Source organism: Andrena cerasifolii, chromosome 11, assembly GCF_050908995.1.
Source record: "Andrena cerasifolii isolate SP2316 chromosome 11, iyAndCera1_principal, whole genome shotgun sequence".
Lineage (NCBI taxonomy): Eukaryota > Metazoa > Arthropoda > Insecta > Hymenoptera > Andrenidae > Andrena > Andrena cerasifolii.
This window is the reverse complement of record NC_135128.1, coordinates 9,079,517-9,102,960: the sequence shown is the minus strand read 5'-3', so window position 1 is coordinate 9,102,960 and position 23,444 is coordinate 9,079,517. Positions and strand designations below refer to the sequence as shown.

Sequence of the window (23,444 nt, the reverse complement as noted above, 5' to 3'; positions counted from 1 at the left end):
GAAAGACACTCGGGCGTTTGGCTCGCAGCCGAGTCCTAAACCCTCCTCCCTCTCGAGCTAAGTCTAGCATTCGGAGGGTGAACCTTGGCAACCGTGACAGACACGGACGAACGGTCTGATTATCGCAGGGATTTCCGCTGACGCCTTTCCTCCCGAAACTTATTGTTATCGCTCGACGGTGACTGACGTTCGCGATAGGGACATAATTATTCCTCAGATATGAAGCGCGAATGAGAAACACGGAGTGTCGCAATCGGGCAATAATACGGCTCCCCCGGGTCATTGTCTCGGTTTTATTTGAAACACGGGGCTCGATTCAATGTCTAGAACCAGTAAGTCATCTTGATGGAGCCGTCGGAGTCGCGCTGAGTGTCCATCACGCTGGACTGGCGGACCAGCCGACGCACGCTCGCATTGCTCGGCCTCTGTTGTTCCTCTAGCAGCCTCTGGGGCATGGCTGCCGGTGGTTCGGGCACCTCGTGCATCTCCACCGTCTCTCTGGCCGACAGGTCCTCGTAGGAGCCCGCGACTGACGACGGTCTGAAACAGGGAGAGAATATTAGAGACGGGACCGGGGGCGAGAGACTTGGTTATTGGAGGCTCGTACTTGATCGGGACGCAGCGCATGCAGTCCGCACAAGTCCAGTCCTTCCCAAACAGCTCCCCTTCCTCCACAGTCTGCGGCAATCGGTGATGCAGAGTCTCGGGCAAACGTAACCCGGATAATCCACCGATTACTGATACCACGCCGAGAATCACGAGAGGCAGCACCAAGTTCTCCTTACCCTATAATGTAATCACGCAAATGTCTGATAGCGGGTCGTCTGGCCGCGGCCATACAGTGCCCTGATGAGCCAATTTACGATCACTTACGAGATAAGTAACAAAAGGAATGATGATAAGTCCGAGACCGCTAATGTAAGCGGAGAAACCGATCGCTACGCCGCGCAGTTGCGTTGGGTAAAGTTCACCGGCGAATGGATATATAATTAGAAAGGAGGCCGATATTGCGGATTTCGATAAAAGGAACAGGATCAGCGTGGCCGCCACGGCATCTGAAAGAAGCCACGGTTCAAGTGTCTCCTAAGACGAGGCGGGAATCAATTTTTCCCTCTTGTGGCTAACGCTTTGAACTCGTTACTGATGCTGCTCCCCAACACTTTTAATTGTTCGATCTCTTCTATGGACTAATTTCTTGCGAATGTCACGGATCAGCTCTGTGACGTCAAGTCTGGCAGAGATAACGTTCACTTTGGAAACCTTGGAGTTAAGAGTTGCTTAAGGGGATTCGAACGAGCTCAAGGTGTTAATTCGTCAGGTGAGTCTGAGTACCAGATGATAGGAGAACTGTGGCGATACAAGAGACACCAGCCACGACCATGCACAAGCAGAGGGGCCATCGACGACCCCATCGATCCATCACGACCCAGCAAGCCATGTAGCTGGGAATTTCCGCGAAAGACGAGAAGAAGAAACTCAGGTGCTCCTCGTTCCCAAGCGCTGGCCCGTAGTACGACAAACCGACGTACACCATGTTATTGGCGAACCTAAGAGACATGACCAAGTTCAGAAGCAGTATTCTCTCTTCTACCATGATCCTGTCGAATTCTGGCTCGTTCCTTTCTATTCAGATTTCAAGTTAACCCCGCTCTATTGGCGGTGCAAGATTTAAATGCGAAAATGCCCAAGTCGGAGTGGTGATATGTAATTAAAATTATAAACAAGAGATCGCATCGAGGTTTCGAAAGACCTCGATGACACTTTAGACAAAAATCCTCCGACTTAAGATATTCGGTTAAACGTAATGATACATCCTCGGTGGTTCGCGACTCGCGTATCGAATTAAGGAACAGATATAGTCAGTTTTATCAGATTCGCCGGCATTATCGGACATTTGAACTTTGATTTACCAATTTAGAGTGATCAGGCAGGTCTTCAAACGCATGTTCGGTGTTTTGAAGAGCGAGAGCACACCGGGCCCGCTCCGTAATCTCTCTTCTTCACTTTTGGACCGTGACATCATCATTCTTTGGCGGAGCTTCTGGGTGAAAGAGGTTGGCAGCTCTTTCTCATTCACCTTCGCAAGCCTCTCGAGGATGTCGTTCGCCTCTCCGAGGCGACCCTTCGCCAGTAGCCATCGCGGCGACTCTGGCAGGAACCTGGAATGTGTTTTACGAGTTAGACGTTTTTCAAATGTCGCGCAAACAGGGCGAGTGGAGCCGTTGCTCGGGGGCGGCTACTCACCACCAGTACAAGAAATACAAAAGAAACGGTGCGCTGGTTGTTACAGCCAGCGTTCTCCAATCTCTTATCAAATAGGTCACGCCTGCTAGCATACAGAGGCCCATCGTGTAAAAGCTGCACGTCATTACCGTCACGAACGACCTATAATTTGGCCCAACCAGTTCCAACGCTGCCGTAGAAAACCAGAAGTTAGATAACATTCGTTTTAGAAATCAGCATTCTCTTTATGATCGGCCTCTTACATATGATAAACGGTATCTGATAGATGGCTGGTATAGTCAAGCCGACGACCACCCGCGTCGCGGCCCAGGTCCAGAAGCTGCTCGATATGGACGTTAGAAATCCACCTGTGATCAGCGTCGCCAGGCAGGTGAAGAAAGACAGCCTCCTACCGATTCTATCGCAGTAGAGAATAGTTCGTGATAAAAGGGTTCGTACGCCTCTATGAAAAATAAGTAACAGGCATCGCTTACCTATCGTTTAGGGTGCCGAAGAGGTACACCCCTATAGGGCCGCCTGTGTTTAGAGCGACCAACCCGATCGTTGGGTAAATCGCCTTGTCGCAAACTAGATCGAACTGCAACGTCACAACAGCGGGGTTATTTTCAAAATCAGGTGGCAAGTGAGGCAGGGATTTGAAAAATAAAGGCAACAAACGTACGTCGATGACGATGGAGGACGTTATTTCCGAGGTCTCGTACTCCCAGCCGTGATCGCACGGGACAACGGGCCATGATGTATTCGGTATAGTCGGGGATGTCGTCACGACAGAAATATTCTCCGCTGTCCAATCGATATCGTATCGTGTGCATTGGCTATACGTTTCGTTGCCGTCCTAATTATGAAAATCATTGTTAGAGCGGAGCAACGAGGTAGGGTGTACTTCTGTACCAGGGTAAAGCGATACTGTACTGACAATGAGGACATTAAAGTCGCAAAAACTTTTTATCATTCCTCAACCTACGATACCTTTCTTAGGACACAGCAAGCACAAGATACTTGACAAAATCAACTGGCCATACAAGACTACTGAAAGCTATTCGTACAACATTCTGTCCCGCTTTTAACGCCCAGTCTTAAGATTACTTCTGCTCTAGTTTATTTTTAATATTCGCTACGTCTGTTTGTTGCGGTCTCTGTTTTAGTTTCGCCGGCAGGGCTAGCTGCAAATATTCAGGTTTCTTCGTTTTCGATTACCTAATAAAGACGATTAATAATAATAATATCTTTGCGCTAACTTGCAGACACATATTCCCCATGCCTGGAATAGCAAAGCAGGCAGAAATAATATAAAAGTGTCTTCAAACAGCCGATTGACTTTGCCACCAATTAGCGCAGGGGGCATTAATAGGTACATGGGATTAACTTCGTTAGCCGTGAATTTCTTCATCAACTGGCTAGCTCCCTGAAAGCGCCTACGTCTACCGAGGTTCGACATTAAAAAGCCGACCGCTAAGGGAGCAGGCCTGGCGATTAGGTAGCCTCGATGGATTCCTTGCACCTAAAACGACAATTGCACCTGACTGGTTGGTATCCCGAGTCTCCTTCTATGGGAGACGTCCAGGTTCTCCAAGCCCGGCACTTTGCACCAGTGAGGCGGCGTGTCGGCCATGAAGAGCTGATTGAAGGCGCAAAACCCGCACGGTAGACACGCCGGGAGGCACACGAACCAAAGAAGCTGCCTCTGATAACGACCGAACTCGCCGACGATCGGCAGTAGATCGTCGAGATCGAAACCATCCTACGATACCAAACTCCTACCTCTTAATCATAACGATCGCTGATCCACGCGGGCATGCTTTTCAATTGATTCAAAGAAACAAAAGCAAATACATCGAGGGAAACGACTGACAAAGCGGATCAAGATCCCGGGATCGATTCGCCAAACGGACAAATTATTGAAAACACAAATTACACGCCGCAAAGTAGGATTAATTGCTGTGCTCGGCCAGAAGCTTCGCGAAATGGCAAATTATCGTCACCGATGAATCCCAACGCGATCGTATCTTTCGAGCGTTCGATGTGAATCTGGGAATGTATGCTTCCCGGCACGGGGGTGTTTAGGAAACTTACTTCGTCGTCGGCGGCGCCGGTCCTTTTGCCATTGGCGGCCCCGGAAGTCTGATTGTCATCCGACTGCTCCATTCTCGTGAACCACGGCCACGTCCACGACTACCGAAACGTCGCCGATACCTTAGAAAAGCGTTACGTGACGTGTATTAGCTCCCTTCCGTAGGCGGTGCGAGCGCTGTGCCATTCGTTCCATCCTGCCGTGGCCTTTCTCCACCCTCGTGATCGTGAAACAACGAGGGGTGCCCTCCGAGGAACGGTCTCGGGGCGGTAAAAGTATTTAGGACAGTGTGCCGGCTCTCGCAGTGGATTTAGTGAGTTCTGGTAAGACACGAATCCAAAACGATCTGGTGGATTAAAAATGTATTTGGTCGCCGCGCGAGATTCACGCCGGGCCGCGACTATTAGTCCTCCCTTAGAGCGCACTGGTTATCATCGTTCCAAAAAAAAAGCAAAGAATACAGGGTGTCTACCATTTACGATTCAGAGAGTACCTCGGGCAGTATGCAGAAAATTTATCTTACAGCGGAACCGGATCACCACTGTTCCCGCTTGCGTCTCGTTTCGTTAACGAAGCGATCCGTGACCGGTTGCAAACACTGGGCGCTGGGGAGATCGGGTTACTACGGAATTTTGATGGCGAAGCCGCCGATAGTGCTCATCGCTAGGAGGCTGGGGCTACGGCTCCTCTGCTTGATCCACGGTAAAACGGACCCGCCACGCACGTTCGCGACGCGTTTCACGCGCGGAGAGACGGTTGGGGAAATGCGGGCGAAGCGAGTTTAGAGGGAGGCGCGTGCCACGGGGTGTGCCCTTCTAATTCAATTGGGTTAAGGGTACTTAGAGGAGATTAGGAACACTGCTGACACACGCTGCATGGCGGCCGCGATTCATTCTACGAGCGCGACGCGTGACTTTTCCAGTCAACGCATCGTCAACCGAGCGTTATTTTCATCCCCTTGGTCCAAATGTTTGGCTCCTCTACATTACTCCCTCGAAACCAACGCACACAGCTTCTGACAAGCATCCCCTTCGATATTCTCATCCCGACGTCTGCGAAGTCAGGCTCTGCTTACACGTTCGCATTATTTTTGCCGAGTCGTAATCGAACCGACGAAAGGAAAGCTATGGTGTTCGTTCACGTTAATTTCGTTAACCATGTGGATACTGAAGATCGTGAGAATTCGTGTCTTCTCTTGGCACCGTGTGGCGTACGGCTTCGTCTTAATCCGAACTAATCCAATCGGCGAAGGAAAAAGAGTAGAGGATACAGGGGGGCCATTGTTCGTTCCCGAGTCGATCCGGATATTCAGTGTTTGCGCGTCAATTAAGGCGATAAATTTTCCGCATTCTCGCCGCGACTACAGAGATATCCTGCCTTGTCAAATGCGATGGGGTCAAGGTGATTGGTTTAAATGGGAGAGAGATTACTCGATACGCAAGAGCGACGACTGGTAATAATATGGCATCACTGCGTGTGTACAGATTCGAATCGAATTTTATTCTGGGCATTTTCGTCCATTATTTTTTTTTTTTTTTCCAGAGTGAAAACAAAGAACAGAAAATTTTTCGTGGCAACGCACGAGGAAGCAATTCGCATTCCACAGCGATCGGGATTCGGAGATCTCGCTGAACCGAGACGGTCTCGCTTTCTTCTCGGTACACAGATCTCAAAGCGAGACGTTACAACGCATTCGTGTCTCTTTCTTTTTTTTTTTTCTTTATCCTTATGCCTTCAGTTTCTTTTTTCATTCTCTCTTTCCGTTTCTGTCAAGACGACGAATTGAAGTTACGATGTAGCAGTCGACATGATTCGACACTCGTATGGCACTGTCGCTTGGCGATTCGTATTAATCGTTTCTTCTTGCACACACTGTGGGTGCATTCGGTCACATTAAATGTTTACGCGTGACGACGGACGATAAGCGTAACGAGATACGAGATTACTTCGGATAATGGTAAGGGAACAAGGTGAGCGGTGGGGGTGGGGTGTTTCGCAGCGGATCTTTGGATCGCAACGAGTCTCGTTTCGCAGCAATCTCTTTATCTCTCTTAAGCTTCGCCCCGTAAAGAAGTGCCGTAGACTAATTAACGTGACCGATCGCACACGTTTGTACACGCTTCCCAATGAATCGTCTCCCAATCATTCCACGATCGCTCCGCCATTCAGATAAGCGATGTAGTCGAAGTCACATATAGTCGTTGTCATTTGGAAATCTTTCACAGAGAAACACAGGCTTCGCAGACCACACGACTGACACAGAACCGAAAACCGAAACGAGCACGATACGTAAATCTGTATGTTTCCGCGCAACGTGGGTATGCCACACCCTCTCCTATTATTCTACCGCACCATAAGGAACAACCTCCCAGAGGGGTGCAAAGGCGCCCCCCGCCTGGATTTCGCTCTGTAAAAATCTTCGACATAGCAAAATAAAGCTTCCTCGTCGCATTAACCCTCCCTTCGTTTTGAGCATCCGTACCCCCCCCCCCTTGAATATCTCACAGTAACCGGGATCGGCGACCTCGCCCGTTCCTCCCGCAGAAAAGAGCATCCTCGATTTCGCATTAAAAAAGTAATCTGTCGAGTGCGTCGAGAGGCTCGCTTGGCGATCGCGCGAATTCCGTAACGGCTACTAGTCAGAAATTTCATTGTGCATGCGGATTGAACGATACAAGAAGAGTAGGCCCCGGGGCGTCGACTCTGTCCCTGCACCTCTTCAACGCGAGATCCTGATTCGAAAGGGCGATCGGCGTGATTAATCGAGCGCTAGGAGAAATTAAAATGGAGAGGGTGAGCGAGTTACATTGCAGGCGAAACAGGACTCCATCCAACACTGTCGTTTATTTCTTTCATTTACTTCATTTTTGCCTCAGCCCACGTTTATCGCCCAAAATTTCTTCACATATGCGTAAATCATATAACGTTGGTCCGATCGTCGATCGGCAGCACTCGACAGCATTCTCTCGCATCGCCACATTGAAATTCAATCCTCTCACGCGCGCTCTCTCTCTCTCTCTCTCTCTCTCTCTCTCTCTCTCTCTCTCTTTCCTCGTCTATCTTCTTTTTTTTTTGCACGTTTTGTTTTATTTTTTTTTTGTTTTCTCCTTATTTATTATTCTCCCCGCTCTTTGTTCTTTAGGATTAGATCACACGGTGTGCACGGTAATGGTGGTCTGAATCGCGGAAAAGAAAAAATATCGAGGATACGGATCGCCGTGACACGCACGCACACATACACGCGGCCCACACGCCAGACACCACGCACACCAAGGAGAACACGGCCATCGATCCTCCTCCTCCTCCCTCCCATTACCGTGCACGGATTTTTCTGACGCTTTGGAACAAACAACAGCTTGTACGCGCACGTTGGCCTCGTGTTTCGCGACTCGGTCGTTTAAAAAATATTATCGAAAATATTGTCTCGTACGTACAACGACGCCCGCGGTTTCGAATACCGAGGAACGGAGAACTCTCTGTGCAACACCGGCAGTACTCGCTGACACCAACAAAAATAATTCTCCCGTGATCCTGCGTGGACAGTTTCATATATTATACTATTTCAACGGTCTATTTAAATCCATGGAACTTGCTCCCCCCACTTTATTCGCTCTAAGGTGCATAAGGATGCGAGTGACCTCCACACAGAATTTTTAATGGATTCCCCGCTTTGCGGACAGTTCTCCGACCTTTACCGCGTCACGATACAAAATTTATATAACTTTCTTTTTCTCCCTATTTATTCTTTTTCTCTCATTCTTTGTTTCGTTCGTTTTGTCCTCATTTGTTTTTCTTCTTCGTAACAAATCGACGATTCGCCCCTTCCCGAACGTGACGCCGCGATTCACGGCGAATCACGAGCCAACTCCTCTCTCATCATCATCCCTCCGCTAACAAAATCCTCGCTCCCTTTCTCTCCCTCTCTCTCGCTCCCTTTCTTTCTCTCGATTATTCTTTTTTTTTTTTTGTTCATTAAATCTTTCTCTCCGCTCTCCTCACTCGCAACCAACAGAGCACACCCGCCAGTAAATAGCGTTTACTTGCTCACAGCGCACATCATCACTGATACAGCGTAATGCACACGCCTTTTAATACGCTTATAATACCTAATACGCTCTCACGTACGTTCCCCTTTTATTGAAGCATCGCACGCACTCTAGGAGTTCTCGACGATGAAAAGGCTAACAACTAATAGTTCGATAAGTTTGTTTATCGTGTATGAGTTTCGTTCCAGGAGCGCGGCTCCCCGGCGGGTCCCTCGGCCTCGCGACCTCTCATCCCTAGGATCCGTTCATCCCTTTCGGATAAGCGACGCGCGCACGCGTTAGGCTAGCGGCGTGGCTTGGCGTTTTGTACGAGGAAATCGGACGAAAATAATTTCAAGCTTCGGGGGAGGCATGTGTTCATTGCGGCGCTCGGGATCGCGAGGACAACATCGGCGATCGGTTCTGTAAAAAAAGGGGAGGTGGCGTCCTGCGTGAACGACGCCGAGAACCGCGCTCCCTTCAAGGGCAGAACATCGACCCCTCGCACACGAGAGTCTCTCCAAAAGATCACAGTCGCGTATTATAATATAATTTGTCTGTATCCCTCTCGTTTCCGCTTCGTCACACGGTCCCTAAGCCTCCGATCACGGCTCGGCCGTCGTCTCCTTTCCCGGCTTCCAATCGCCCTACCTTCGGGGGGCCCGCGCTATGGGCCCACCCTTTTCCTCTTCTCTCCGCGACCGATCCCTACCTTCGCGCCTGCTCTCGCGCTTTTCGTGCTCTCGCTAAATAGCCACTCCCCTCTCGGGCGGACCTGATAACGTGACTCGCAACGTTCCTTCGAGGATGATAACGAGATGATCTCGGGCCGGTGCGAAAAATCGCCGCGCACGAGATTGTCGAACGCAAATAGACGCGCTGACTGTAACGTAACTCTTGATTAATTTGCGAATCAGAAGCACAGGCGAGCGATCGAGTTCTTTTTGCGAAGACGCGTAAAATTACGCGCACCGCTGTCCTCTCCGTCGTGGTTCCTCTCTTTCTCTCACTCTCTCTCTCTCTCTCTCTCTCTCTCTCTCTCTCTCTCTCTCTCTCTCTCTCTTCCTTGCATAATCCTACCCTTTCTCTCGCTCCCTTGCACGCATTCTTTCACTCCTCTCTGAATCACCCTTCCTCTCTTTCCCTCTACTCACTGCTACGTGGAATGTTAAAGAAAAAGGATACTTTGCGCCTCGGTCTTTCTTTTCTTCTCTCTTTCGTTTCTTGGATTCGGACACGGTACCGGTACCTTGACCGATAAAGGTCGAGGACGGTAACGATATCTAGTGCCGCGGCTAAAGACGAAGCTGTTTTTCGAGGAGGCTCGGTGAGTGGAAGACACCGTGTTTCGTCAGGCGGAATTTCGAAAGGATCCTCCAGCGAAAGGAATTCACGCGAACGGCAAAGAGACGAAGGTTTAGGCTCCAAGTCTATGCAACAACCCCACACCCCAACCCCTTTGTTCGTTTTAAAAACTATAAATCGACATTTTTCGACCCCTTACACGCTAAGTTTGGCAATATCGTTCGCAACGGTAAAAAAATTATATGTGTATATATACTTATTTATACTCAGACGTGGAGCAGACACTTTCTCCCCTTCCCTCGATATGTAAAATCGTAAAAAAGATAATCAATTCAATAAGAAACATCCTTTTCAGTTTTAGTCGTCCCTCGTCAATTCCCTCGTTTCCTTTATTATTTCTCTCCCCCTATTTTTCATTCTTTTTGGTTTCCATTTTGTTGTGCCTCGTTGTCACGCCAATGCACGCGGTCTCCTTCTCCGTTTCTCTTTATTTGATCACGTCGAAGAAACACGTTCCGCCCCGTTTCCAGGCGGTTCTCCTCGAGATTAAAATTCGAATCTCTCGCGGCGATTATCAGCGATCCCTTCCTATCTACGAAGGCTTCCGCGAACGAGGCGTTCCCGGTAAACGTAGGAGAGAACGAAAACCCTCTACTGAAACACAGTGGAAAATCACGAAAGAACCGGTCACCGGTGCGCTTCCGCTGGCAAAAGTATTTGGAATGCATGGCACTGCCACAGCCGCGTTTCGGCCACGTGACGCAACTTCGTATTATATTATTAGAGCGACCGACCGTCCGCTTTAATCTTTCGCGTAAAATGTTGCTAAACATCGCGGAGTCCGTCTAACCCTCGAGATGAGGCGGAATTACCGAAATCTGCGGCGAGGGGAAATAAAAAAAAGAAAAAAAAAAGGTCTCCACGCGGTCCAACGATCCTGAGATGTCCGTAGTCTCTGTGCGATCACCTCCAGGATTGGACGAAATCTCCGTGCAACGGGAAAACCGTACGTATGCGTGTGAAAGCAAAAGTATCCCAACAGCTCCGTGGCGAGGCATTTGAAATATCCCAGAGTCCAATGTCCAGCGTTGCGTGCAATTCGATTTATTTCATTCTTATCACGAGCCCGCTGGAGGTACAGTTCGATACGGCGCTGGGTTATATCAATTACCTTCTTCGTTCGACGGAGTTCATCCGATTAGCGCGATCACAGTGATCGTCCCGCTCGACACGGGAATGGGGTACGATTCTCTCGAATCGCTCGCCAGATCTTCGAGTAAATGCCATTCCGATAACGACACGGATGCCCGGAAGACAGCTTCCCCGACAATATTTCCATGAGCAAGCGCTCTATCGACATCGTCGAACATCGATACGGGAAGGAAGAGACGAGCGTCGAGGAAGCGTCCGGGGCAAGGGTATCGAGGCATCCAATTAGTGCGAGAAGCTGCCGTCCGACATCCCGCGTCGATCGACGATCTACCTTCGGCGACGACACCGTGATCGCGTTAAATCGGTATTCTCCGTTTATTCGCAGGGCTACGCTCGGCTACGTCTCAGGGGAGAGGGATATAACACTTGGGGCTGGGGGGGCACTCGATATCACGTTTCTCGCAAAAATTTCCGTTCACTTCGCGAACGTTCAGGCCGGACGAGGACTTCGGTACAACTCAATAACTTATGCCAGCAAAATATTAATTTTAATGAATCAACAGCAACGGACATTCACATACGGGGAAAAGTAACATACACATCATCATACTACAACTGATCGTTTTAGATTCTCGCGCAGCACGATCGGACCAGGGGGTCTCTCTCAGCAGTTTTCTTATCTGTCAAAAAATCTTCCCCTTTTTTTTCTCACGATCTCTCGACGTTCACACTCTCTTTCTCTCTAGCTCTCTTTTACTCTCTCTCTCTCTCTCTCTTCCTTCCATTCGCTCTCTCACTGTTCACTTTCGCGCGTCGCTTTCGGCAATCATTTTATTTAGGTTCGACCGTTCGAATCGCGTCAACGACCGTTCAGGACCAATGACGCTCCTCGATTGCTCCCGAGGAGGCGACGCGATCGTTAAGCGAGAAATCTCGAAACGTCGTGCAACGCTTCGCTGACAAGCTTTAGACGGGACTAGAGCTCTTCAACAACGGGCATATTAAACACTTTCTCTCCCAGACTCGAGCGTTCTTTCATTGGTGACAACGATATTTATTTCAACGACTCTCTCTCCCACTCACGCTTACATACATGATAAAAAAAAACAACATACTCTCTCGTTCAACTGTACAATCTCTCTTGGTCTCCCTGTCGCATTCTCTCGTGTCCTCTTCCGTTCATCTCACTCTTTCTCTCTCTCCCTTTCTCTCTCCCTCTCTCACTGGCCACGATCACCGTCCATCGAAGTCGTCCTTTAAAGCTCAGGTGCAACTTCTCAGTCACGCGGATAGAAGCCCCAGGCTCGTTATCAGGCATACTTGCATCACCGGAACATCATCTCGGCAGGCTTCGGCCTTGGCGCTCATTCATCGGCAACATCCACTTGCACTCCTCATCATCCGTGGTCTCGGCATCCGGGCAGGCAGACAGGTAATCTTAAATTTTTTTTTTTCTTTCTCTCGACCGTATTATTAGATTTTTTGGGCTGCGCTCGGACGTCGGTATCTCGAACATACCGTCGCCAGACAGGGACACGTGCAGACTCATCTCACCCCATCATCGTCATCGCTTCGGAACGCTCACGCACATCCATCAACTCGCATCCGCACCATCCAATCTTGTCGTCTTTCTATTGTGTTTGATAGCTTTCTAGTCAAATCAAATTGCACGACAGTACAACCGTGGGGTGATCTGTAAACAACAAAAGCGAGCCAAATATCAATAACCGTCGCTCACCGGTGGTTAAGATACTGTTTTTTTTTTTTGGTATTTTTTTTTTTAGATTGGGGGTTTCTTTGTCGAGTGCACGTACCTGCGCGCGTATCGAAAGGGGCAATAGAAAAGGGGGCGATAATATAGAGCAACGTACGAAATTTACTACTACAAAGGGCGGGGACAAATGCGTGGTACTATTGGGGAGAGGAGGGGCGATTTCTTGCGCAAAGATAAGTCGAGGGTGAAGAATAAAAATTTTGTTTTGCTTATTTCTGCGCAAGAATTCACCCCTATTATGGCTGTACCGTGAATTCCTTCGCGTAGTGCACCTGGTTCGATTACCATACCCTACTCTTAAGCGTCCCTGCTCTTCAGAACTCTGTATCCACGCATCCTCTTTCTTGCGTGTCTTTGCCCTATTAATCTTGTATCATTAAGAATCTCTTTCAATTGGATCGAGCCGATGGTACAGTAGTAGCATCGGGTGGAAAAGGACATAGTAGAAAATGGATGAGCAGAGTGATTAATGAGTGACGAGTAGATATGGGTAAAATACGGTTGAGTACACGCACCACACATCGTTCACACGGATATGGAGTAATATAAGAGAATTAAAGAAACGAGGAGAGAAAGAATAATGTATCGATGAAATGAAAGTAATTACTCACCAACTGGACGTGGAGTTGGCATCATTCTTGAGCTTTCGAATCTCTTTGGCTGCCCAAGTGGCCAGGGTCTTGGTCTTCTGAGAGCGCGATCGTCTACCCTTAGTGACGAGATCGGTGAGTGGTCCAGTCTCCACTATTGGCAACAGTTTCACTCCAAATACAGTGACCAAGTCACCCAACAGACCAACAGAGGCGGACACATTGCCATCGGAGTGTTCGCGGTCCTGAGCTATCGTGGTGATGAACTGAATGATGAAGGGCACGTGCGGCTCCACAAGCGCGACTGCAGCATCCGGGCACGGGTTCGCCATATCGCCGCGCAATCCCTGCACTATACCTGTGTAAGCTTCTAGGACGCCCTCGCGCAGCTCGTTCAGGTAATCGATCATGTCGTAATCGTTCCTGTCGACCTCCGCCTGAGAGGCCTGTGCCAACGTCTGCAACACCACGTCCAAGTACTTCTTGAACTCGGGCCCGATACTAAGCGCGATGTCGCCGAAAACGGAGAAGATCTGAGGCTTCACGGAGCGATGGACCGTGTTGTTGCCAAGATTCTCTAGCAAAAGCGTCATGATCTCGTCGCAATAGGGTAGCATCTTGTTCTTCAGAGCGCGGCAGATATCGCCCGTGAGGCCCACGGCGGCGCAGCAGACTTGATACTCGGCGTGGTTCTTCAAGCCCAGACAGAGGTACGGCTTGAACGCGTCCATGTACTTGAGGAAACCCTCTCCCAACACCTCGACCAGGGTCGAGACCGCCATGAGGGCGTCTTCCTGCACGCCCTCCGCTTTGCAAGTGTTGGAGTTGAACATGGACAGCAACGCCGTCATGATCACGTCGGATATTTGAGGAGCATCCTCCGGAGTGACTTTGCGCAGTATGGATTGCAGAGTGGCGCACAGCAAGGACTGTAGATCGTTGTACTGGGTTCGATCCGAGTGGGTGTGGATATGCGTTTCCATTTGCAGTACCTGCTGCAACCTCTCTAAGATCACCATCGTCGTCTTCTGCACGGTTACGTAGCAATCGCGCGGAGAGTTCTTCACCATCTCCATCAAGGCCTCGTACGCGGCCGACCTCAGATTAGCTTGTGCTCCATCCGGCCGATCCGTGGTTTCCAATAGCCGTTCGATGATGAAATCGAAGAATTGAGACATGCAGTAAGTTTCTGGCTGCCCGTTCTCGGCAGTCTCCGCGGACTCGTAGCTGGCCATCGCCAGTCCCGTAAACGCCCAGCAAACGTTCGCTGCCACGCGTGGCTCGGCCTTTAAACCGTTTATCAAGGCTTCTAGCAGAGGCTTCAAGAACGTCTCGTTGATTACTGCCTCTGGTATGAGATCGCAGATCCGACCGAACGCCCATGCGACCGTGTCCCTCACAGCGACGCTAGTGTCGTACATCAACCCGATGAGCGTGGGCAAGGCTTGCTCCACCAGTGGTTTAACGGTAGCCACGTCCAAGCCGCCAAGGATCGATCCGAAAGCCATCACGGCAGCGTCCCGATACCTCCAGTCTGGACTCTTAATGTTATTCTTGACGAATGGAAGAACGAATTGAACGATGTCCTCCTCGCAGCACGAGGACAGCAACATCAAACACACTCCGGCCGCTTTTGAGGGATTCCAATCGTCCTCGTCATCGAACTCCTCTTGCTTGGTCAGCTTCTTTATCAAAACAGGTACCAGGAACTGCAAAGCACCCTTCGCGTAATGCTTCGATACTTTTACCAGCGGCCGTCCACCCTCGGTAGCTTCACCCTCCTCCATGGACAGATCGACTTCTTCTTCCGACACGTTCGACCAGAACTCAATTCCTTGCAGTGCAACCTCATCTATGTCGGATTTCATGGCCTCCAGGGTAATAGGAAAGAGCGCCGGAGCCATGTACGGCTCCATATATTGATAATACAGGGACATAATTTTCACAAGACACTGTAAAGCGGCTACTTTGACCTGCGTGTTCATAGACTGCGTTGCCTCGCACACCACTTCCATGATGAAGTTTCTCTCCGACTGTACATGCAAAGAATCCAGACATGGAACTTCTGTTGTACGCCAAAACCGTGCGAATAACTATCTAAACGATACTAACCTCTATCTCGAAATTCCCTTTGGTAAACTCTAAGGAGTTGTAAAGCGCGCTGGTGGCTGCGAGGCGGACGTGATTCGAGGTACTGGACCCTTTCATGCCATGGATAATCGCTGTGAGGATTTGATTGGATTGAGGCACCAGAACATCGCTTTCTATTTCTTGGCAAATGTAACCGATGGTTTCCAGCGTCGCCTCTTTCATCATCTCCGTGCTGATTGGATTCGCAACATTGCTGACTAGTCGCTGAATAATATCGCCCCACTGGCCGACAGGCAATTCGGCAACAGCGACGTATGCCACGCATTGTGCCGCCGAGCTGGGCCTATTGTTCTCCGTACCGAGCGCTCCCAAAATCTACCGGCAGAACGCAATTCCCAACATTTTAATAAACCCCCGATGTTACACGCAAGAGTATCGCCAGAACCGGCGGCTTACATTTTTCTTGATAAACTCCCTGATTTCCACAGGAATCTCGAGCCAGCGTTGCTGATATTGGAACTTCATCTGGGGATCTTTGGACGTAAGTTGATTTTTGAGCTGAAGACCCGCCGCCATGCGGGCGACAGGGCTCGCAGCGGCAGTAACCAGCACGCCGCTGAGTCGTTGCAAGAACTCATGCTAAAAATATACAATTCAGAAAACAGTCTTTCTACGTCTCCATTGTCCCGATGAAAAAGCATCTGTTGACGGAAATAGATAACTTACGAGATTAGTTTGTGCCGCATGCTCCAAAAAGTTCAGAGCCGCCTTCAGCTCATTTTTGTCTGAAAACCCAGGCGGGGAATAAGCCGTAATTAAAGATCGTGGATTTTTCGGGGCGGTCGCGCGGCGAATATCGTGCCGCGGGGCTTTCGACGGCGACGGTAGAGGTTATAGAAGCACGATGCACCCGTGCTCATCGTGCCAACCGACAACGGGGACGTGCAGCGCGAGTAACCGTCACACGGGACAATACTTTCCCGGCCGCGAACAAAGCCCCTAGCAACAGCCAAGCAGACCGCGAATACGGCGTGCTATCGTTCAAGCGACAGATCCCGATAAAATACGAGCACATCGATATCGAGCAGCTTCGGGAAGATAGCCGGGGAAAAAGAAGGAACGAAGATATCGGCGTGCTCGGCGGGCGCACCGGGACGGAATACAAAAGGGACGCGCGAGCGATAGGACTATACTTTTGCAGGCAAGGTCGCGAACACGGCGAAGATTCGCGAAGCATCGGTATCGCTACCTTTCCGCGGAATCGGGCCGATAGGAAGGTCAAGGGGAACGAGACGCGGCCGGGAGAAATTACTCTCGGTTTCATGATGTCGCCAGAGGTCGGGCACCGAGTGCTCGATTAAAATCAAACGAGGAGGGACTCTCACCTGACGAGACGGTTCTTTCGAGAACCTGGATCAGTTGCACCGTCGTCGGGTCCATCTGCATGATTTCGGCTACTTTTCAGCTATCGATTACCGTCGTTGGATACGTAACTTTTTATGCCCTGATAGGAAATGTCTCCTTGTCGCGACCGGCGGACAGCCACATGTAGCCACCACCGAATCAACTGGCTCGACGACGTACCCCCCTTCTACCCACTTCCTGCCAGTGCTCGAGCTCTGCTTCCTTCCACACAACGTGCGGCGTAGTGATACCCGTGCCCTTTGATATTCTCGCGCCCACCGCTCGCCACGGGAACCCCTCTTCGGATCGTTAAAACAACGACGGAGCACGTGTATTACTATCCACCGTTGATCGGCCTACCCGCTCGTCGATCTGGCTGGATCACATGAACGTTGCAAAACCACTGTCACGAGAGTCACGTTTCTTCGAGCGATCGTCGTGTCTCCTCGAGCGCGGACTATTTTCTCTGCGCGTCGGCAGAATTTGTTTCGCGCACGCGTACTCCGCGACCCCGAGCGCCATCTGCCGGCGACACTGGCGCCCCCGCATATGCGCGGTACGCCCAACCGTTATGCCAGCGAAATTTGAAAGCGTTTAACGCGTGCTGTACACCGTGCTGCTGCGGGGTATAACATTATCGCTGATTGTCTTCGTAATTTACGCCGCTTGAAGGTGTTTTTTCATCTGGATCAATGCTGGAGTACTATTCTTTTAGATTTTTATGTGCGAATTCGTATAAGGGTAAATAACTGTGCGCAGTTTCTATAGTAATTTGAAAAGTACTTGCATCTCATTTAAGATTCGAGGGTAAATGCTGCGTGCTTTATCGCAGGCCTCTTCACGGAAGACTTGCTCTCCTCATTCTGTAGCCAGGTGTTTCGGGAATAAAATCCCTACTCCTTGACAATACCAATCGGGTTCCTTGATATCCTTTCGGACCCTCTTACCTTAAGCATTCACATAAATCATCTTGCAGTCGATAGCCACCGCCTGATGCTCACGCACGAGGGCTCATGGCTTGTGTCAAGGTCTCATCCTGCTCTTGACCCAGTCATGTGCTCTCTGAAAGGGAAACACTGGTATCTGATTACTGCATGTTTCTACCACAGCTCTTGCACTGAATTATAGTTGAGATTTGTGGTAGTAAGATAGAAGGGTGTACTGTATAATATTCCGCAAAAAAGGCTTTGCCTGGACTGTCGTCTTTCATAAAATAAATATAGAAGAATCGTAACAGATCGTCAGTCGTACTGTTACGCTGAAATGGCAAAAGAAGCACAGCGAGAGCTTGAGATCCCGAGGCTGGTATTAAGCACCAGGTGCACTTTATGTAAAGTCGCCGGGACCCTCGAACACGGATCCCATTCCCTCCACGCTATTGGCAGGCCTCCGTATACCTGTTTCGTTGCGAGAGCTGGCAAAGGGGTACAATGTCTTGGAAACGCGTCAGGGTACTGTAACTGAAAGGAAAAAGGATGGTCGGTTATTTTAATAGATTTAATGAAACGATATACAGAATACATTTGCTTTCGTAATGCATCGCAACGCATCGTCCGCGTGCCTTACCATCTATATCACATGTCAATTTTCTTTATTTATAAAATATAATGGTCACAATGTTTTCTCTCGCGTCGTGCCTTTGAACTTGCTTTCTTCATCGCATATCGAAAGTATATATATAATATATTTCTTTATTTATATTTATATATATTAATCATTATATTTATATATATATATATATATATTTATAAGTATGTGTATGTATATATTATATTGTATCATATATATTATCCAAGCGAGAGGGAACTGTGATTGTGTGGCTCAGAGAATCAGGCCGCGGAAAGAAGGTTTCGTGAATGTGCGCGCGTGTAAACAACTCGAGTGGGATACTTTGCAATATTTAAGAGTGTATAACGTTTCCGTTTCTCAGTTATCGACGGTCGTAGGGGTGAAAAGGCCGGTGATCGGGAAACTTCCTTTTGCAATTCCTTTTATTGTCGTCGCCGAAGAAGAAATATTGCAAGGAGAACACAGATCGATCGGCAAGATCATCGGCGAGCTAGGGATCGTTTTGAATTGTACGCACCTCCTTTTCAATTGTACGGCCGTCAATATGTCGACGATCGATCGACACTCGTTTATCCGTTATCCTTTCCCACCGCATTCGCGAACCACCCCCGATCGCTGGCATCGCTTCGAGAACGGGGCTCGTTCACTCCCGACGGATCCTTCCCACGTGGTCGACGACCGTCACCGAGTTTCGCCGACATATCGCTGGCGGATACACATTCGCCGGTGTATAAATTCGTAAATTTACTTTCGGCGCGACACGTCTTCCGCTTCCGCTGCGTGGCGGCGTTATCGCGCGTTTATCGCACGCTGTATCCGCAGACATTCGTATTCGGCGGAGTACGGATCGATCGGTTGTAGAAATGTCCGCGCGTAAACGAGAATCCGCCACAATTCTTCGATTCCCGCGTTCCTTTATTTATCCTCGAAATCTCTCAAAAGAATTCGACAGGGGGTAGGGAGAAATCGTCGGGGACGTTTGCTCGTGTATTTCAAATGCGCCTGGCAACGCTACCCCCAATCAGTGGACGGATAAGGGAGCGAGTGACGATCACCACTTCCCAGCGAGTAATCGAGAACGACAGACAGCGACTGATTAATCAAGAATTAATTTATTAACGGAAAAAAAAACTTCGAAAAAAAAAATCTGAAATTATCCGTTGACTGAACATTTATTGTTACATCGAGGGAAGAGGATAGTACACCTAACGGAGTCGACCGTTGTTCGTTACAGCAGATGACAATTAATTAACAACAATAGTCCGGCGATCTCGTCCTCCGTCGAGATATTTCTACGCTCGAACGATCCGAGATCCCCGTATCATCTCCTTCCGTCTATCCTGCCTCTTTCTACACCCTCGTCGCTTTGTCTTCTGTTTTTGTTACTTCGTTTTTATCTTCTTTTTACATGTCGCCTCGCGAATCACATCGCTGCAGCATCGTATAAAATAATACATCGCTAGTCGGCGGGTCGAGTCCAGGGAAGATCCCTGTGGAACCGTAACCGGAGCACGTTAATCACTGTATTAATCGTTTCCACTCCAATAGGGGATTAGAAACGGTCGCGGAAAGCTTCCATCACTTTTCCTTAAGTAATAGGAACAAAAATACCCTTCCCGGCGAGAAGTAAGAACTGAAGAACTCGCGAATTCATCAAGCGCTCGTTAATCGCAATTACCTACCCTAATAGCACCGTTTAATTTGACGAATTCCCGCTGCCTGTGGGATCTCCTCTGGACTCGACGCGCCCTGTACACGCGGAGGAAGCGAACGGGTCCTCTTTCGTAACGCGCATCCAAGCCCATTATCGCTAATTAGAAATTCTCGATTGCTCCCGGCCGAACGTGGCGGCCACGCGGCTTCCGGGACCGCACGCTTCCGCCCGCGTTATCCTAATTTCGATCGGGAAAGGACGCGCCTGGCGCGGACCTCCCCGATCCTTGTACCTTGCTTTCCTCCCGGGCGTTTGTTTGTTCGTTTTCTCCGTACACCTGCGATCGTATCCATCCGCAAACGTTTTAGCAAACGCGGACTGAAGCTCTGCTCGCGCTGAGGAAACAGGCGGAGGAGCTTTCGTAAGAGTAAGCTCGTAAGATCCGAATCTCTAAACGAAGCTCCGCGCTGATCCCCGCGCGTCACTCCGCAACGGCAGACCGCGCGTGCTAACGATAGTTCTTGCGCGAAGGCGAGCGATTTTAATACTTCTCACGCGATGAAACAGCGCCCGAATGGGCAGTATAAAAAAAAAAGAAAAGTAAGATCCATCTTTCAGAGGAACCATATTCAGCGCAGAGATCGAGGAAGAACGGGTCCGTCTCGGGGCCGTCGATCGCGTGGATCGCCAGGCCCCGAAGCGAGACGTTCCCCTGTTGAAGCGTCGAACATTTGCGGATACACACGGCGTTAGAGATAACGTATACACACGTAATTTACTTTTATACCTATTGTGCACATACATGTATTTAAACGTGTTCCTGCTTAAGATAGCCGGCTCCACGTGGCGGCCGCGCGGAGCGTCGTCTTCTGATTAGGTGCTCTAAAACGTTAACGCTGTGATGCTCCCGAGTCATCATCCCGTGTAAGCGCTGAGCCGCTTCGGATCGGCTTACCGAGCTGTACTTTTAAACGAGTCGACAAGTAACATGCACGCAAAAGAGGAAAGTGTTATTGCCGAAGAGTTAGGGCGGCTATTCCTGGAGACCCTTCCATGTGGTTGCGTCAATTTCGCGGCGACCACGAGCGACAGCCGCTTATTGATCGCATCGGTAAGCCTCCTGAGGGGTTAAAGATAGACGAAATCGTGGCCCTCCTCGAATCGTCGAGCCCTTTGATCGACCCTCGGCAGGTCGATCCGAGTCCACGATTCCCAGGCGGGGGGACTGGCGAAGTGTGTGCTTAACGTCGATCGGCGATTCTTACGCAGTAGCGGGCGATTGGTAACACAAGGTGGTGGTAAGAAGGTAGTGGATGGTAACAGTGGTAGCAGCGATAGTGACGCCGTTAGATAGTAACGCTAGCGGTAAGTAGTAAGTAAGTAATAGTAGTAGTAAGTAGTAAGTATAAGTAGTAGCAACGGCGCGGTATACGTATAAATAGGACTTTCTACGTTAGTTTGATTAAAAATAAATGTCGTAACGTAATAGGTAACTTTATGCCGGGCCCCGTCGCGCTGCACACCCTGCCGGAGGCGATGACCCGCGGCACCGTTCTCCTCTGTCTCCTTATTACCTTCGCATCGTGCGTCGTTGCCTGCCGGCAGGTTGCCTCAGCTGGGGCCCTGTCTCATTCTTTCTCTCCCTTAGCTGTCTAAAATCACATTAACGCAAGAATAGTGGTAAATTGTGGGGCCGAGCGGTCTCGACCTGAACGCGTGACTTGGAAGACACTCGCGTGCTTTCAATGATACTAAACCCCGTGTGATCGCGGGACGGGTGTGGCACACCGAGAAGCCTCCAACCTAAGGGCTACGCGTATTCGAACGGATAACGGGGGAGAAGGGTTGTGAGAAGGACGCGACACGGTACTTTAGCATCATCGCGACACGATCGAGTGCGATCGCGGAGTCACGCCCTACGTCTACGCCGACAACACGGAAGAGCGAAGATTCGAAGGGGAACCAGCGACGGAATCTCTGCGGGTCCGCTCTTCCGCCGTTGCTCCGATATGTTGCGAATGCGCCTCCTCCTCGTCACCGACGGATAAGTAGATTTCTGTTACCGAAGTAGCAGGCTCGGCCGTCCCCTGTGGATCATCGAGGGCCAGGCTCGCGAGCGATGAAAGGAAACCGTGGTTGTTCGTTGACGTGGCGACTTATATAAAGTAAGTAGAAAAGTGATAAAAATTCGTGTGTACGTTCTTTTTTTTTCTTCTTCTTCTTCTTCGTGTTCCTTTTTGTGCACCGTTTTGCGAGAATTAGCGTAGCCTCTGGACGAATCGCCAGCTTGGAAAATCACGCGCCCCGTTACGCATCCCCGTCCTCGCGAACCTTTTCGCCGCGGAACGACAGCGAGGGATGTCCACCGTTCGTTTCGTCGCTACCTCCGCCTCGACGACCCGCGGGGAGTCCCGGCCGACCTTCGATTGCTTGGGCGCCTGTACTTTCGATAGCAAGAGCAGCCGTACGCGGTACAGCGTTAGAGTAGTAATAGCGGTAGTAATAGTAGTAACAATAGTAACAGTTGTCGCGCCGGGCAGTAACACCTGCCGCCTGACGCATCGCGAAGCCACGCGCCCGAACATTCACGCGTCTCTCTTTCTCGCACCACACGCACGCAAGGGAACTTTGTCTTAAATCTAGCGTCGCGAAATGTCCTCCGCCTCGGCCGCGCATCCACGCAAACGGTCACTCGCGCCACGCACAGCACACGCGTCCCTTGAACGTCCGTGAACGTCTCGGCGGGGGACGATCGAGTCGGAGAGGATCCGCACACCCATCGTGTCCATTCGAGCCGCGTCGACGAGCGACCACACTCGTGAAAACCATGAGAGGATACACGCAACAAGATAGTAGAAACTACGTACAGAGCTAAGGAAACTTAATCGTGTAACGCAACCGCACGGAACTCAGAGCGAAATTGTTCGACGCGACGATAGCCGACCGGAAGGCGATTAGAACGGCAGGCTGCCGACGAACATCGTCTCGATCAGCGGCGGTGCTGGCACCAGGTCCTCCAGCTTCAGGTAGAAGATGCGCTGGAGCCCCTGCATCGACAGGCTCCTCAGCTCTGGGAGTTTGCTTAGCAGACGGGACAGGTAGTGCGCCTTCCTCTGCGCCTCGGCGTTGTAGGTGACGTGGTCGCGGAGGGAGGATATGATCTTCATCTGCAGCTGCTCCATGCGATGGGGCTCCTTCAGGCCGTACCTTTCTGCAATCCCAAGTGGAAACGTTCGCGTTTGTATCAGACGTTCGCCGTACAGACATGGGTAACGAATTTAGGACTGGGTAGTTGGTTTGGGCTGGTTGGAGTAATATTCGATGAGGATGGTGTCTATAGATTGACAAACGTTGCTGGTAACACTTAGAAAAATTCGAGAACCAGAGGCACCCTGGTAAAACCAGCTTTGTGAAAACCGTGATGGGGGAATGAACTAGTTTTTTGTTAGCTCTAGCGATTGCGATTTCTAGGATTCATGAGCTATTTGTTGGAGAAGCTATCGAATTTCCTCTGATTTGTTTTCCACCGAATCGGCAGATCGATGTTGCGTGCAATCGAATTTCA

At 49.9% G+C, this 23,444-nt stretch overlaps 3 protein-coding genes across 10 annotated transcripts in view; all 3 read right to left on the bottom strand.

Annotated features, from left to right (window-relative positions):
* Positions 1–279: 279 nt before the first annotated feature.
* Positions 280–4,456, bottom strand: Cart (Carcinine transporter). Its single transcript, XM_076823327.1, has 11 exons — positions 4,318–4,456; positions 3,764–3,985; positions 2,906–3,079; positions 2,718–2,821; positions 2,487–2,641; positions 2,245–2,413; positions 1,911–2,159; positions 1,333–1,547; positions 874–1,055; positions 608–786; positions 280–540 (listed from the first exon to the last, which is right to left on the bottom strand). Exons 1-11 carry the CDS (start codon positions 4,387–4,389, stop codon positions 324–326), a joined length of 1,938 nt encoding a protein of 645 aa, XP_076679442.1. The 5' UTR covers positions 4,390–4,456; the 3' UTR covers positions 280–323.
* Positions 4,457–4,496: 40 nt separating this feature from the next.
* On the bottom strand, positions 4,497–17,113 carry Fs(2)ket (Importin subunit beta Fs(2)Ket). Of its 4 annotated transcripts, XR_013086758.1 has the most exons (7): positions 16,638–17,112; positions 15,979–16,037; positions 15,709–15,891; positions 15,274–15,627; positions 13,183–15,194; positions 9,421–12,490; positions 7,446–9,387 (listed from the first exon to the last, which is right to left on the bottom strand). XR_013086758.1 is itself a non-coding variant. In XM_076823321.1 (6 exons), coding segments are annotated over exons 1-6 (2,670 nt in total). In that variant the 5' UTR covers positions 16,699–17,113; the 3' UTR covers positions 4,497–4,634. The 4 variants fall into 4 exon arrangements, 3 of the variants coding, with proteins under 3 accessions (XP_076679436.1, XP_076679435.1, XP_076679433.1); XM_076823321.1 differs by lacking the exons at positions 7,446–9,387; positions 9,421–12,490 and adding an exon at positions 4,497–4,635 and having other exon boundaries at positions 16,638–17,113; XM_076823320.1 differs by having other exon boundaries at positions 7,446–12,490.
* Positions 17,114–18,138: 1,025 nt separating this feature from the next.
* Hr38 (Hormone receptor-like in 38) overlaps positions 18,139–23,444 on the bottom strand; it is a 45,883-nt gene continuing 40,577 nt past the window's right edge. For all 5 annotated transcript variants that reach the window (XM_076823325.1, XM_076823323.1, XM_076823322.1 and 2 more), the window contains exon 8: positions 18,139–23,090. In XM_076823325.1, coding sequence (XP_076679440.1) covers positions 22,834–23,090 — 257 coding nt within the window. In that variant the 3' untranslated portion in view covers positions 18,139–22,833. The remainder of the gene's footprint in view (positions 23,091–23,444) is intronic.